Below are 15923 nucleotides of genomic sequence, written 5' to 3'. Positions count from 1 at the left end.
GCTTTCAAAGGGTACACCTCCACTTCTGTCGACACACACTCACTCACACACACACACATAAATGGCCCATCTTCAGATAAACACTAACAAACTAAAGCATGGGTAAAGATTGCACACTGACACATGCAGTTTAGCAGCTCTCACATACACACCTCTACAAATACACAGAAAGCTTCTCTCTCGTTCTCTCCGCTCATCTCTCCTACCCACTTCATATTGTCTGCTTCTGTCAACTGACGAGCAGGCGCCTGCTTCTGTTGCCAAGGGAACAGGCTTAAATCAAATGAAGCCAACAGGAACTGAGTGACATTCACATGCATCTGTGGCCACAGATGAGCTAACACACACACAAACACACACATTTATACACAAACAAAAAAACTGATTCTAACACAACAAAATAGGACACATGCTGAGGAAACATAACACACACACAGATGTACGCTGACATGATACATAATTCACCCACAATACAACTCAATGAAACAGGAACATAATGTACAACAAACTTTATGGGTCAAAAAGTGTGTTACAAAAATTCATGAAATTGCTGAGTAAGGATGGGATACACCGAGGGACACAAGGATGATGACAAGATGCACAAACTAAAAAGTACGGTGGCAATTTCATGCCTTTTTGGACATACATATTAACTGCAAGTGCAGGTGTTTTTAATATACTTTAAGATTTAAAATTTTGATCAATACAATTAAATACTTCTTTTTCACAAGAGATATTAAATTGTTTATTAAATTGTTTATTGATTAGTTTATCTTAGCAGCGTGGTAATAAAAATACAGGGGCAGTGACACTAAACTTTGATGCGATATGATATGATTGTGATATCGAGTCACGCATCTTTAAAACATAAATTCAACATATAACAAATATTAAAGGGGTGGTTGATTGCGATTTCACTTTTTTAATGTTAGTTAGTGTGTAATGTTGCTGTTTGAGCATAAACAATATCTGCAAAGTTACGAAGCTGAAAGTTCAATGCAATTTACAATACAACCGGAGCACATGCCGCTGAGGAGAGGGGCGGGACGTTTAGATGCGCACTAGGCGGTTTAGCCAATCACAACACAGGGACAGAGCTGTGTGGAATAAAGGTAAATTATGTGAAAAAGAATGCGTTTTTTTTTAAACTAAGCATTAACACATGTTAGACTGCACCCCATAAACACAATCAAGCCTAGAAAAAAAACAGTGAACCACCCCTTTAATAAATCCAACATGTACAAATATCCAGTCTACTCCACTTTCCCATAACGTTGCACACCTACCGCTTTCAGCTAAGATGTCACACCGTAACGTATTAATTATGTATTGGTCGCACATCTTCATATAAAAATTTGCAGGTCAGTGTTTACCAAACTTGAAATTTGGAACACAGTGCAAATGCAAAACTTTGTTTCCGGTCTCCCACATTCGCATGTGTATAAATATAAATGAATGTTACTAAAAGTGTAGTGTGACCACCCCATAATTAAGAAAAACAAAGCAATAGTGATAAATAACTGCGTTAAGTTGATAATTTTGAAGCATTTGTTCCACTAAGTAAGAAAATGCTAGTAATTAAGAAAACTACAAGAGGGAATAATCAGCATGAGCAGTTAGTGCACTTACTATAGGTGCAAAGTGCTTCAAATTAGCCGTTTGTCTGCACAAATGATTTGATTGTAAGCCATAATAAATAAGCAAATGTAGGCCTATTCTGTGGTTCATACAAAACTAATGCTAATTAAAATGTAGATGCTGATTATGAACCATTTATTTAAGTAAAAATACTAGATGTTTAAAAGGCTATAGTTGAGGAAAGAACATAATTTTGGTGTCCGGAAGTTATTGTGAGACTAGTGTGAAACTTTCCAGATAACCTTTCATCCAAAGGAGCCATCTGTTTCTTCCGGACAGCAATGGAAATGCAAATTTTGCTCAAGTCCTCTCAGCTTTTTCTCCAGAATAAAAAAAACCATCTCAAGTTTCATGTAGAGTTTTAGAAAAGATCTCAACAGTGTCTCAAACTGTGCTCAGATTTGCCAAGATAGCACCTGCTAGTCGGAGATTTTTTAACATTTCCTTTATCTAAGCTTTCCACATTCGTTTTATAGCTCTACACTGTGTCAATTGACACATTTGGCTCAATTTGTATTTCTCTTGAGGAATTTCTACATCTGAGAATAATTTGATCCTTAAACGAAACATAGCATAAGCCTCGCAGAAAGAGCAATACAATTAGGATCCTTGCTAAAAACACAGTATGGTCTTTAATAAGTGTACATCCAAAGACCAGTGCACCATTTCCATCTCAACCCACACAAAAGCAGGCACTGCGCTAATTTCTCTCTTCAACTCTCTCTCTCTCTTCGTACCTTTCTGACTCTCACTCGTACATTGGGCGCAGTAGGTCTGTTGGGAGTGAGGTCATGGTAGTGTTTAGGAGGAGCATGCAAGGTGGGAGTCAATCTGAAGACAACGAGAGAGAGAAAAGTGATGGAACAGACTCCAGCACAGGAGAGAAAGCACCAGCCAACGTTACATAAACCATTCGGAGTGCTCTGCCAGCAACACGACATGGGCAAAGAGGCACATGCCGTCAGGAGCTGTGGGATGTTTCTCACCTCCACACACACACAAACCAAACACACAGAGCCCGCTAACTGCAGTTAGATGACAAATCACATGTGAGCATTTATTAATGAAAGCTTTCGCTTGTAGCCGACCTCTCACTCTCTGGCTCCCACACACGCATACGTCCTTCCCTCTATAATTTGACGGATCTCACTTTTTTATCTCATTTCCTTTTCATTTCTTTGAGCCTTTGTGAGCCTTCTACGTCCTCCTCCTCCTCCTCCTCCTCCTCACGGACAGCATCACACGTCTGTGAAGCACCACAGCAGGGTCAGAAATTAACCACAATGCCAGTGAAACTGACAAAAATGCACCAGATGTGGCAAAAATGTGTTTTTTTTATCTGTTTCTTATAAAAAAAATTTTTTATATATATTTCGTAATATTCTATCAAGCCTGTCTCATTTTTGAATGAGAAGCAATGCAGACTCTGCACTGCCGCGTAGCTGTCAAACAGTGTGTTTCTGAGGTAAGTGTAAGACAAAACTGACAATAAATTGAAAATCCAAATCCGATCCATTAAATTCTACTGTACAAGTAGGCAGTAGAAAGCACTTTTGCAGCTACTTTGTATTTGAACCGTCAGAAGTGTTCAGATTGAGGACTAAATGATTAACTATTCGATAAAAATAATGCGAGCTTGTATACGGTTAGACAATCAACATCCTAAAAAAATAAGACAGGTGGAGATGTATCCAAACCCCCGTTCCCCCCTCTCCCCTCTCTCCCTCCAGCTTCTCTCCTTCTCTCTGTCTCACTCTCAGCGCCCGCTGTTCGCCCTTCTTTTCTTCAGTGTATCTCTTTTGACTGACTTAAGCATTGTGGAAAATAGAGTATGGAGGGAGGGGGAAACGTAAAGAGGAAGGGGGAGGGACGGAAAGAGAGAGAGAGAATAAGAGAGGTATGCCTTCAGGATTTAGCAAACGAGGAAAGGACGAGAAGAGGGACGCGTTCGTATCGATGAGGGGAGAAACAAAAAAAGACGAAACGGAGAGATGGAGGAGAGGATACGAGCAAATGAAAGGAGATGGGCTGGGGAGGATGAGTGTAGAGACGAGAGGTGACGAAGAGGGGGAGAAAAGAAAGAGGGAACGGACTGAAGCGGCAGAAGATGTAGAGAGAGCGCGCGAGCGAGCGCGCACAGAGGGAGGGGACGTAAAAAGATGGAAGGGGAGGTGAAGATGCGCGTGTAGAGAGGGAATGGCAGTTAAAGAGCGATATTACTCAAGGAAGGTGCCGGATGTGAAGGAATACGCGAAGACGGGAGTTCAGACAAAGAAAGGAAGACTGGTAGATGACGAGGGTACTCTGGTTGTCATGGCTTTCGGTAGCCGTTGCCTTGGCAACGCTACAGAGTTGTTTCTGTGTAAATAGCCGGGCTGTTGTCATGTGGCCGTGGCTTTAGAAAACGCAGTGAAATCGGTGAGCTGGCAGGCCGCGTTCAAATGGAACATACGCGCACTGCGTACAGTGCTCTACACAGTGTGCGACAAATAACGTGTACTGTGCACGGTAGTTCTGTTCGCACGATGGATGACCTACTGCATTTGCATCTGCAGCATAACACTGCAGAGTACACTGTGTGGGCTAATGTATCCTACAATCAGGGCTATTATACTTAACTAAAACTAAACAATAAAAATGTTGTTATTTGAAATAAAATAAACACGAGCTACGATAAAATAAAATTAACAGTAAATGATAAAAATGCTGCAAATTAGCAATACATGGGTCAAAGACGAGATATCTGCATTACATTAAATTTACAAAATTTAGTTCATACTAAATTGTATTATATTTTTTTAATATTTAAAAAACGTTCCACTGACAAATTGGTCAAATGTAATGTTTTGAAGGATAATGGCAAAGTTTGGTAAAGACTGAAAATTACAGGTCATTAGTTTTGAGGGGCTGCACTGTGATCCTTAAATTGAGTCTTTTACTATGTCATAATTGACATGACTGACCAGATTTTTTGGCATATTGTTACACTGAATGACATTTTTATGTAAATCGTTTTTTTTATTTAGCCTACAGATTTTTTTTTGTTTGTTTGTTTTTTTGTTTGTTTTTTTTTTGCTCAGAAACAATAAGATTAAACACATTTTGAACGAAAGAATCTGTATTAGATGTTAATGGTGTTCATGCTTGAAACCCCTTTTCGTCATAGATTCGTCACTATTCAATATTTTGAATTTTACAGTCATTTTTTTCTCACCTTTATAGGCATTATCTATTGTAATTTGGCAGTTAATATAATTAATAATAACTGTGAAACTAATCACATGAGAAAGAATATTTCTTAAAAAAGAAAGAAGAAAAGAAAAGAAAAGAAACAATGAAAAGTACAGTGTTTTGCATCTCATCAGCGCCCCCTGCTGATGTGGCACTCTGGGTGAAAGGCCATGGCAGTTCATGTGACAAATATGTTCACTGCATTATTGCATATTTAAAAAAAAAAAGAAAATACTGATTTTAAAAGTAGACTTAATGCAGTATTGTGCCATACAGTAATCCACTAGTGTGCTTATATAGTAGACAAGTATGCCTTTCACTGAAAATGTGCATACTATATACTGTGTACTGCATGAATAGTATGACTACTATTCTATTCCTGAAAAAACCCAAACTGAGACAGAAAGAAGACAGAAACAAGGCACTGCATTCATTTTATTTCCTCTCTGAAATAAAAGACTAGATAAAACAGAAAGAGAGGTGGTGAGAGAGAAAAGAAGGGTGAGAGATTGAAGAGGAGAGAAGATGAGGCTATTTTTAGTGACACTGTCATCGTATTTGCTTCTTTTTATGCCTTTGTGTTAACAACACTTCAGTCTTTTCCCCATATACATGTTCATATCCATCCAGTGCTGAACAGTGAGATGAGAATGAGACAGATTAATAGCCATTTTAGCAAAAACACACTGTGTTTTATGTTGTGCACGACTTTTTTTTTTTTTTTACTATCACTTTGCCTTTAAGACAGTGGACTGTACCATTAAAGTCAGTCAATGGGTATGTCAGAGCTTCAAAACCTTTCAATCAGCATCTCCACCCAGTCAAGAGTCAATGGTTGTGCAATAAATCGGTTGCCACCTTTTCATTCCCCCGGGTGGTGTATATTTCTACACAACTACAAATAAAAACACTTCATAATTCAGACTATTTTATTCAAACAGTGTTTCATTGCTAATGGAAGAGTGTTTTAACTGAAGGTAATCCAAACCGTCTGTATCTGCCATGCAGAATCCATGGCACTTGAGTTCTTGAAGTACAATAGTGTGTTGTGTGGTGCTGCTATTACCTTCATGTGAGGACTGTGCTAGGGAAGAGAGAGAGAGAGAAAGCAATAGACAGTTGCTTTAATTAACAGAAAGAAGACAATGAACACAGAGGAGTGTTTTTATTGGTTTAATTCAAATCTGCCTTTAAATGGCCTGACCATACATCTTCACTCCTACTACATCACTGTTACATAAGTGCATGTGTGTGTCTGTTGAAATGTGTGCGTCAATGTGCACATACTCATTTGCTTTATTGTGCATTTATGCTCTGATGTGTAGTTGTAATTGTATATGGATTGGTGTGTCTCTGCATGTGTGAGAGAGACAGAGCCAGAGACAGTGGCTGTAGAGTGGAGCAGTGATGTTGAGTCTCAGTTGGGTTTTAACATAGGCTATGAAGTTTTTTATATAGGAGAGTTGCCCGTAGCAACATTGAGCCTATCATAAAATTACATTCACATACATACACAACACGTGTTGGGTAGGCTGGGGGCATTCATATTTAACACACACATATCTGCAGTCAGAAATGTGTGTTCACACATTGCCTGGCTGTGGACGTGGACAGACAGAAGCTAATTCATACAGAAGCATTTTTACATAGGTTATATTCACACACTCACGTGCGTCTGTAAGCAATAGGCTATGGTTAAATTGGTTATATTGTAGACTTAAATGTTTAAATTGTGCATGTGTTACTATGGTAAAGTTTGTGACGTAGAATAGCAAGATAAAGCAATTTCCCGATTTTGTTACAACACCTTGTTTTTGTAAAATTGCTCCATCTTGTGGTCGTTTGGGATATTGCAACATTTTACGGAAACAATTTACAGAGCTTGGGAAAATAATTTGACTGTTTCAGTAATTTTACGTTTAACAGGCTCAGCGCAACATATTGTGAAGTGTCACTGCTCACTCTGCATTGCTTGAGTGGCAAATGTGGCGGGTAATAACTTTTACTTACGAGGTAAAAGTAGTTTACTAATTTTCAATCGATCTGCATTCATAACTCAGGGCGGTTTTTGTCATTGTACACATTTGTATGATAGTTTCAATCCAACATTTCCTTTTGTCTCGTGCTTATACAATTGGAACTCTTCCAGCCAGGGAACCTTTATTAAATGAATCGAAGAAGAACAATGGTCCTCATAAACAGCTGTTGATCTGGTTACCCAGCGCTGAGAAAAGTAGCAGATACCACATGACAAATCCATCAGCTTCAACCGCGTTTACCAGTGCTGGGTACTGGCATTATATCAGATTCCAAAAATTAAGTTGTATTATTTTAAAATACGTAGACTACAGTTACTTTTTTATTGATTACATGATATTAACAAAATAGCAATACATTATTCATAATTAATTCTCCCTAATTCTTCTTTTTCATCTTTCTAAAATAGCCTACCACATTATATACATTATGAAAATCTTCCAGTCTTGTGGACATTTCACACAAAGACCAGTCACTAGTCAGGTGGCTATAACTGTCAGCATTTGATAACTGGATATAACATTTCAGCATTGCTACTGATGAACACATTCATGTTTCTTTATTTTTTATTTATTATTATCACTCAGTGGGTTATTTGAGTAATACCATGTATTACTATGTCTATGGAAGGCTTTCAAAATTCATTGGAAGGCACACCTTCACGTTATTTCTTACTTACATGTACTGCAGGGATTCCCAAACTTTTTTTGTCAGCCGAACCCCTTTAAAATAATATATTTACTTCAAGAACCCTCTGAAAATTTAAGAGAAGTTAAAAATTAACACATTTGCATGTTCAAAGTTCTCTGTGGCCACACGGGATGCAGGTAAACAATAAAATATTTCATTCTTTTTACGAAGTATTTTGTTTTGATTGTGGTTACATTAAAATGATTTATTTAAATTTTTCATTTTTATGATTTAATTATTAGCTTTTTATTTTAGCTTTTTAAACCTCCTACAGTGACTTCATGAACCCCAGTTTGGGAAACCTTGATGTTTAATGAAATTTTATGCAATTAGAGTTGTGTTGCATGGGGAGATCACACAATGTTAATTTGCATACTGCATTGAATTACCCTATACAATTTTGAACTTTAATAAACCAGGAAAGAGCAACATAATTTTAACACAACAGCTCGGCTCGTGAGTTTCCATAATTATAAACTAGGTCAACAATTAAGTATTGAAATTATATATATATATATATATATTAAAAAAAAAGTTACAAATTCATGTTATTTTGTAGTTTATTTTTCAATTTCTAGGAGTCCTTTGAATGAAAAGAACCCTTTTCAGAGATACACCAACTTTACATTTGCACAAGAAAATACAAATGTGGGAGACAAAGTAATTCTCTCGATTTAGTGCAAACCTTTCAATAGGAATAAAACGAACAACAACAAGGTTACCTCAGCTGTGACAAGAACTCTGGACAAACAATTTACAAAATGTACCTCGGTTTTTGTTAAACTTTAACAGTTGGAGAATCAGAACAAAACAGATTAAAAAAAATAAAAATGTTTAAACATCATTCTCTATGACCCACCACACCAAAAAGGAATCACATCCTTCTGGATTTTTATTAAAGGACATTAGATCGGTAAACACTTTATCATAGCATATCAGCTAACCTGCAGCTTCAAAACTGCCAAGGACAAAATTACGATCATGTTAGACCAGGCAATATAATTGATGAACTTAAAATTAAGCCATTGGTACACTCTCAGAAAAAAAAGGTACAAAATCTGTCATGGGGGCAGTACCTTTTCAAAATGTACATTTTTGTATCTTTAAGGTACCAATATAAACTCTTTAGGTACAAAGGTGTGCCTTTTGAAAAGGTACTGCCCCCATGACAGCTTTTGTACCTTTTTTTCCTGAGAGTGTATTTGTTAATAAGTGGCAGCCATGCAGGCTGCAAAATGGCTGATGGGCAGACAGATGCTAGAACCGTTAATAGCAATGCTTTGTTCAAAGGGTAAAGAAAAAAAATTAGTATACAACAGTGCAACAACAACAAAACAGCAAAAATCTGAAAACTGAACATCTGGGAACATGCTCTAATCTTTCCTTTTGAGAAAAGAAAAATGTTCACATACCCAACCACCAAACATTTCAATTCTAGATGGTTGTTTACCAGTTTTGTGTGCTAGAAAGGAAGCCAGAGTCGCTCAGGAATTTTCATTTTAGGAATTTCATTCCAAATGAAAAACAAGTTGCGTTTAACAGGAGCTTAGAAATTACTTTTATATGTTTTGATTGGATTCAACATTGTGCTTGTTCACAAGACCATTGTTTATGAGGGGTAAAAACATCTTGCTTCAGTAGGGAAAACTGATTTGCATCTGTAATTCTTCAGTAGAGTCCTTGGAAAAAAATTGCGATGGGTTTTCCTTTATTTTTAATGGCAGGGGAACCATTTCTCTTATTCAGCACCAATGAGATTCCATTTAAGAGTTCAAAATATGGAAAGTCTACCATCAAAGAAAAATGCTTAAAATTCCAGTGGCTTCAAATGCTGGTTGTTTTCAAAATCCAATCCAGTCCAATCCCAAATCCAATCCAGTTTTCTTCTCAAAGTTGGTGGTTAAACTGGTGGCATCACTTTTGAGGTGAGGGTCCTTTGTGAAAAAGGTAGATTGGCCTCTGAAAACCTAAGAGAAGACAAACTGAGGGTTAGACATATTTACATTATATCATAATATCATAGAGAGGAACTGAAAGGCCTTTCAAAAGCTCTGACCTCTAGAATAATTCTGTGACGTTCCGATGAGCTCATAACTGGAGAAGCCCACTTCAGTAGTCAGATAGGAGGAGAAATGGTCCGGTTTTAACCGGATGCTGTGGTAATTCTTAAAGATGGTCTCCTGAGAAATTAAACAATAATAAAATAAAATGCATGTGGTTAAACAACAAGTACCCAACTTGAAAATGCCCCAATGTGTGACAAAAGGTTTAATTACACTTTTAAACCTGTATGTTTCAGCTTTAAATTAGATAATGCATGCACAAAGCCACTGATATATGCACACCTGTGATGTCCGTTAAATTTTGTATTATTTTGCCAGGTTCCTACAAACTATTAAACTTACAATGAACTACACTGAACACTGGTGTCATATAGACTTGTGTAAACTAAATTTAAATATCGTGATAATACCGTATACCGTGAAAAAAGCATTAGCAATTAATCGCAACATGAGAATTTGATACCGGCATATGCCTACATTAACTTACAATGAACTACACTGAACATTGGTGTCATATATTGCTATTGCATTTGTTTCATAACATGCTTGTTTTGAGGTCACTTTACTTTGCATCACACCTAAACAACACCTAATCATTTCTTGCTCAAGTCTGTCGTGGTGTCATCTTTGAGTCACCTCAAGATTTGAGGCTATTGCTAAACTAAAATCAAGTCTGTCATTTAAAAATATGGGAGTATGTTTTAAATGCTTTATTTCCCTCTAGACTTGATTATTGCAACTCATTATGGATGAGCGGAGATCACGGTCTACATTTAGTTCAAAATGCTGCTACAGGGTTTTTAAGGGTTTAGATGGCTTGGCACTACATTCCACATCTGATCTTCTTAGTACGAGACTAGGCCTTTGAAGTCTAGAAACAGCTTACTTTTGTCTGTTCCAGGGTCCCGTTTAAAATGTATTGGTTGCGGCCTCATCTTTGGAAAAGTTATTTTAAGTTTTTTTTTTTTTTTTTAACTTTATAAACCGTAATCTCTAGCTTCCGCTAACATTGTTGCATGCACATTCATGAGAGATTGCCGTTCCAGTGGCTGACGTAAGCAAACATGGTTACAAATGCGGAAGCGCAGAGGAGAGAGCAAAACAAAACACCGGCCACGAATTAGAAGTAAAAAAAAACGAGTATTTGTAAAGAAAAATGTTGAAGGATTTCGATATAAGCCAAGAGGAGACTGGTTTTTTCTTTGCTAAACAAGGGAAACTTTGCTTCCTTTGCTCCTGTAAACAAAACTTGGTTCTCGCAAGACTAGAATATTCTCACTGGAGCTTACACTACGCCTACATCATCCACTGGAACGCCACTCTCTCGTTAACGTGTACGTAAGCTAGAGATTAAGGTTTACAAAGTATTAAATATGGACATTTTTCTTACAAAAACGCATTGATTCGTTTCAAGAAAGCCTTCATTAACCCCCTGGAGCCATGTGGAGCTCTTTTTATGATGTATGGACACAGCTTTTTGGGCTTCAAAATCTTAAACCCTATTCACTGCCATTATAAAGCTTGGAAGAGCCAGGACATTTTTTTAAATATAACTTCGATTGTATTCATCTGAAAGAAGAAAATCATATACACCTACAATGGCCCGAGGGTAAGTAAATCATGAGATTATCCCTTTAAGTTTCATTTTATATAATTACTTTATTTCATATTTCTATATTCAGAATGGTATATTTTAAAACATTAAACTCTTAACATTATGCAATTGTAATTACAGTGCATAAGCATCACAGATCATTCCTTTTAAACAAAATCAGATCACTATTTTGCTCACAGGACACACATTTGAGAAACATGTTAACACAATGTTTGAACATCAAATGTTTTGTCTGACCATTTGGCAGAATAGATACAATTACAACAAAAAAAGGGGGGCCTTACAGTGAGTTTCTTTCTCTTGCCATAGGAGTTCCAGGGCTGGGGCTCCAAAATGAAGAGTCCTCCTGGCCGCAGGTGCTTGTATACTCTCTGGAAGAGCCGTTTGAGTCCTGCATCACCCCAGTTCAAGTGGACCCATTTTGTCACACTCAAACACAGGATCACATCGTACTCTTCCCTTTGTGTCTGCAGCAACATATCACTTTCCAGCACATAGTTCCCCTGTGCAGGTCAGACAGACAGAGGATTATGAAAACGGACAGACAGGTGCAGCATGCCTAATAGTATTATATACACATACACATCAAAAGTTACCATGTCACACCTATTTCATAAGTTACCTCCAAGATGCTAAGATGCAAGGTGGTTGCCTTAGCAATGCTGTTTGGTCTCTAATTTGTTCAAAGTGTTTTTAATCACATTGCAATGCATGATGCTAAGGTGTCCTGGGTGGCTTCTTACTGACCCAAGTCAAAAGAGACAAATGACACTCTTGTCCCTGGATGTGGCTTGGTTCAGTCCAAGTCTAAAGGTTTTCACATTCCACATTTCAAGCTAAAGGCTTTAATGTTCTTGGATAAGAATGTATATGCATGTACTCATAAAAGCAGAACCGGACAACAGATAAAAGACAGATCATCAGACACCAGTACATCTTTAGCTATGCTGCACAACTACTTTCTGGGTGCCTACTGCACTTCATTTGAAGGTGGAACTATTTTCAAATAAATATTATCATTACTTCTTGACACAAGTATGTGCTTTAAACAGAAAAGGCTTTATAAAATTCAAATTAATAGCTAAAACTAATATGAACAACAGGCTTGCATGTATCTGTTGTGTAATGCAGAACATTTCTTTAATTCATTGTTTTTCACTACTCAACTAGTATTATTTGCTGCTATGCCATTCTGCTCAAATATGACTGCATGAATAATGTATGAATATCTTGTGTTGTATTGTATAATTTATTGTATTTCATATTATGATTACATACATTACATTTTAAGGTCACATTTATACAATACAGATTGTTAGAAAGAAGCTTTACAGTAATAAATTGTTGCAAAATTCATCAATTAGGAAACAAATTAAATTTCAGCTGAGAAGCAGCTTTACAGAAGACAATGGTGTTTTTATTTAGCTCAGTTCAGTTCAATGCTGATTATTTCTATACGGCATAAAAAAAGATAACATCAGACATACTTGATACAGCAATTTAATTGAGCTTTGGAGCAAACCATTCCTGTCCAGTGAACATGAATTACAAATAAAAAAAAGCTACAAGAAAAAAAACAGCCTTACCTTGACAAAGGTCACGTTGGCAGGGAAATCTCCAGGAGGGAGACTGTTTGTGATCATCTCAGGCAAAGGGGGGCCAGCTATGGGTCCTCTTGAGATCCGGAGCGAGACAGGGAATGAACGCTTTCCATCAGGGAGACCTGCCGATGGTTCATCTTCCATTTTCCTACTCCTTTCTCCCTGATCAGCCGCTGTTGTTTTATTGTCCCTTTCTTCTCGACCAACTTCCATTCCTTTTTCGACCATGCATTCATTCGCTTCGTCCACATGCTTTGTTTTTTTCTCATCCCTCTCCTCTTTCACAACAAAACTCTCTTCGTCTTTCTCTTTCCTCTGACTCTTTTCTTCCACTAAATCCCCCTCAATCCTCTCCTTCCCTTCCCCTCGATTCCCCTCCCCATTTTCCCCAGAACGCCGGGCCTGCTGCGTGTGAACCTCAGAGAGGTAGTGGCGTATATTCTGCCAGGCAGCATGTATCAGCGCTGTGTCGATATCCAAGCCCACAATCCGTGCCGGTCGCCAATTTTTGGCGATTGATAGAGTCAGGTGGCCGGTGTTGCAACCCAGATCTAATACCTCCTTCCCTCTGAACCACTCGGGATCCATAACACGGATCCGAGGATCCTCGCTCAGCCCTGGGTTCCTATAACCATAGTATTTGTTATAGTTGCCATACTGAAACTTCTTTTTAGTCTGTTGTGGAAGCTGGTTGCTGTTGCTCTGCGACCTCCAATGGTTTGGATGCTGTTGAGGCCTCTCAGCAGCTCCGCTACGAGAGCCCGTTCCTGGGGTGTGAGAGGGCTGAAAATGCCTCCCAGATCTCTGACCCCAATTTCTCATGCTGTTAGAACTGTCTGCATTCTCTAATCTGTTTCCGGCACGCCTGCGTTTTCGCTGCCTGCTTGATGGAGGGTTGGTGGGGTTTGTGGATGAAGGTGCGGTTGACATATCAATGGTTTTCTCCTTCACCTCACCGCCATTTGTGGCTAAATTAGGCTTATTTGAACACTGAGCCTCAAGAGTAGAGTCCAATAGGGGTTGGTCCTCAGGAACAAGTGTGTTTGCCAAGGAGAGCGTTGTTGTTCCCTCATCTTGTCCTGCTGCACAGCCATTAGACTCTGGTAAATCCATCTGTGCGACTGTTCCTTCACCCGAAACTCTTGCAGCGCTCACTCCATGGTGCTTGTTCCGATGTCTTCGCCTGCCTCCTCCACTTTTAAGGGGAGACACCAACAGACTGCTGTCCCCTGCACTGGGGCAGTTGAGATTCAGGGGGTCTGTGATATCTCTTGGTATCAGGATCTCTACAGGGTCTCTGTTTTTGGCTGGCAATGGCGAGGATTTAGGCGTCTCTGCGTTGAGAGCCCGGTTCACCTCTTCATCCAAAAGGCTGTTAAGGTTGAGTGGGTCAAAAATGTTCCCGCCCAGCAGGAAATTGGTTGGCAGGACGGATTCGCTCTCAGAGTTGGCACGCCGTCGTCGTTTACCATAACCAGGGTGTTTGAATCCAGCGCTCATCGTGCTGCGGCGCTTATTGACTTTCTGCTGTTGAGGTTTGGGCTGCTGGGTGCCATTTTGAGTTTCTGTAGACGATTCGACCCCAACAACCCCACTTTCACTCTGAGTATTGTTATCTGGGGTAGTGGTTTTCTCTCTGTGTTCCAGTGATGTCTCACTTCCTGCCTCTTCACCAGCCTCTTTGCTGAGGTCTATAACTGTGGTGTTCCCGGACGGATGGGGAGCGCTGGTATCGTTTCTAGTAAGTTCTGAGTGCTGTTGGGAAGTGGGGTCTGTTTGCCCCTCACAAGATAAAACAGTTTCTTTGTCAAATGACATCTCTATCATGTTTCAGGCTGACACTGGAGGACACATGGATCTGAAATGAAAGCAACAAGCAATCATCCACAAAGCCAAATGCACATAAAAGAATTTGCTAAATCATTACTATACCTACTCAAAACATGGTAGGCTACGGTTTTCCTGCTAGAATTTAACCATTTAGATCAAAGCCTAAAAGATCCTAATTAGTGACATACTAATATATCAGTCTAATCATATTTGGTTATTTTGAGATAAAAAAATAAAATAAAATAAAAAGTTTATTATTAGATAAACTGAAATGATTCTATGTAGTGTCCGGTCCCATTTATGTATGTGATAATCTTGGGCAAATTACATTGTTTATTAAAATGTAGCAAATTTGTGCACATCTCATTTACTATTGTATTAAATATATAAAATATTTATTTAATATACTGTTATAAAACCATGTATATAAAACCTTGTATAACTACCGTTATAAAAGACTAATTACATTTAGTTACACACTAATTACGAAGACATAATTACTGAACATAGAAAATGCCGTATGCCCAAAATATACAGAACTTAACGTTGCCAGATGCTTTGGTGTCAGTGTGCATAAAGAAAGTAAATGTTAGGTCAGCGTTTGCAAAACGTCCACCCACCTTCAGTGTCAGCGTGCCCGCCTCCTCGACACTGCTGTTATTATTGATACTTTGTACAAACCCCGCCTCCAAGCGTCATTCATGAATAATACATAACACAGTAAAATCTGCACGAAGAAAACGGGAAGAGAGAAAACGAAGAGATACCTAAACAGGCTCAGTGCTGCGCTCAACACACAGCCCGGGGCTCTAACTCTCTCCGCCCTCTCTTAAAGGTACACAGCCCAGTGCCTGCCTCCCTCTCCAGCGGACGAAAAAAAAACCCACAGCAGCCTGGTCAGTGTAGCGACTGCTGTCCTTGCACATCCTGCACTGAAAGCGCCAGTACGCACAGCTGTCCACTTACGTCAGGTTCACAATCAAAATAATACATTCAGAGGACACGCCCCTTAAAATAAAGCTTAGTGAAACACAAACGAACTCTATTTTAGAATATCGGCAGGCTGTGTGGAGGTACTGATCACAATGGTCGTTTTCTGTTTATTTTTCTAACCCCTTAACTGATCAGCTAAACTACTGCGCTTACTCGGCTGAACTAACTAACGAGCTGCAGAATCTCGCTATGAGGAACGGGGCTTTCAGTGCTTTATATATCTCG

At 38.7% G+C, this 15923-nt stretch overlaps 1 protein-coding gene across 1 annotated transcript; it reads right to left on the bottom strand.

Moving 5' to 3' along the window:
* Nucleotides 1-8739: 8739 nt before the first annotated feature.
* On the bottom strand, nucleotides 8740-15898 carry mepcea (methylphosphate capping enzyme a). The gene is made up of 5 exons (XM_016552271.1): nucleotides 15326-15898; nucleotides 12861-14733; nucleotides 11559-11777; nucleotides 9653-9776; nucleotides 8740-9563 (listed from the first exon to the last, which is right to left on the bottom strand). Exons 2-5 carry the CDS (start codon nucleotides 14700-14702, stop codon nucleotides 9511-9513), a joined length of 2238 nt encoding a protein of 745 aa, XP_016407757.1. The 5' UTR covers nucleotides 14703-14733; nucleotides 15326-15898; the 3' UTR covers nucleotides 8740-9510.
* Between the last annotated feature and the right edge of the window lie 25 nt (nucleotides 15899-15923).

The sequence above is a fragment of the Sinocyclocheilus rhinocerous genome, unplaced genomic scaffold (genome assembly GCF_001515625.1).
Source record: "Sinocyclocheilus rhinocerous isolate Xijiao unplaced genomic scaffold, SAMN03320098_v1.1 scaffold285, whole genome shotgun sequence".
Classification (NCBI taxonomy): Eukaryota; Metazoa; Chordata; class Actinopteri; order Cypriniformes; family Cyprinidae; genus Sinocyclocheilus; species Sinocyclocheilus rhinocerous.
The sequence above is the reverse complement of the archived record's forward strand: the minus strand, read 5'-3'. Positions and strand labels throughout refer to the sequence as shown.